Source organism: Synchiropus splendidus, chromosome 8, assembly GCF_027744825.2.
Source record: "Synchiropus splendidus isolate RoL2022-P1 chromosome 8, RoL_Sspl_1.0, whole genome shotgun sequence".
NCBI lineage: Eukaryota > Metazoa > Chordata > Actinopteri > Syngnathiformes > Callionymidae > Synchiropus > Synchiropus splendidus.
Genome location: NC_071341.1, coordinates 26,249,284 through 26,250,000, shown reverse-complemented (window position 1 = coordinate 26,250,000; position 717 = coordinate 26,249,284). Strand labels below are relative to the sequence as shown.

General features: G+C 44.8%; 1 protein-coding gene across 2 annotated transcripts in view; it reads left to right on the top strand.

Annotated features, from left to right (window-relative positions):
- The window catches only part of LOC128764215 (uncharacterized), a 2,678-nt gene extending 1,961 nt beyond the window's left edge, over positions 1-717 (top strand). The window contains exon 2 of one of the 2 annotated variants that reach the window (XM_053873787.1): positions 1-717. This exon is cut by the window's left edge and continues 645 nt beyond it. Coding sequence is in view for 1 of the 2 variants with exons in the window: in XM_053873786.1 (XP_053729761.1) it covers positions 331-396 (66 nt within the window). In the remaining variant the exon portion in view is untranslated. The other variant, XM_053873786.1, reaches the window with a different exon arrangement.

Here is a 717-nt window from a genome sequence, read left to right as displayed (position 1 = left end):
ACTACTATTAGCTTTTAGAAAGAATCCCAACCTACAAAAACTATTAATAAAATCCAAATTCACACAAAACAAACCTCCGACCAAAACACCACACTACAATAAATACAAACACATACCCACTATCCACAACAGACACACCAACAAATCAGCACCCATCTCACAACAATACAACATCCATTCCACCAACATGATATATGCAATAACCTGTTCAACATGCCACAAAATATACATTGGAGAAACCCAAAACTCAATACTCACCAGACTCAAACAACACATCTACAGAGCTAGGGAAGGTGGACTGACCACGACCCTTTACACTCACCTCCGCAGCCACCAGACTCCAGACTTCACTATCACAGGCCTGGAGGGAAACAAGAACTGGACCACCAAAACTAGGAAATATCAAGAAACAAAGTGGATCAACCGACTACAATCAAGAACACCAGGGGGCCTCAACGAGAAATAAAACCTCTGAGAACTGTTTATTTTCAGCACCACCCCACAGGGACAGCAACCAATCCACCAACATCTCATCTCCACCCTGCCATCTCCACTCCATCACTGCTGCCTGGACTTGCTCACCCCATATACTTCATCTGCTCTCTCCTCTCTTCTCATCACCCACCTGCTACAATAAAACCAACTTCTTCTAGATACTCGGGGACCAGTAGGCCCGTGCAATAAACGAAACCCCGGAACCGAAGCTCTAACCCTCAC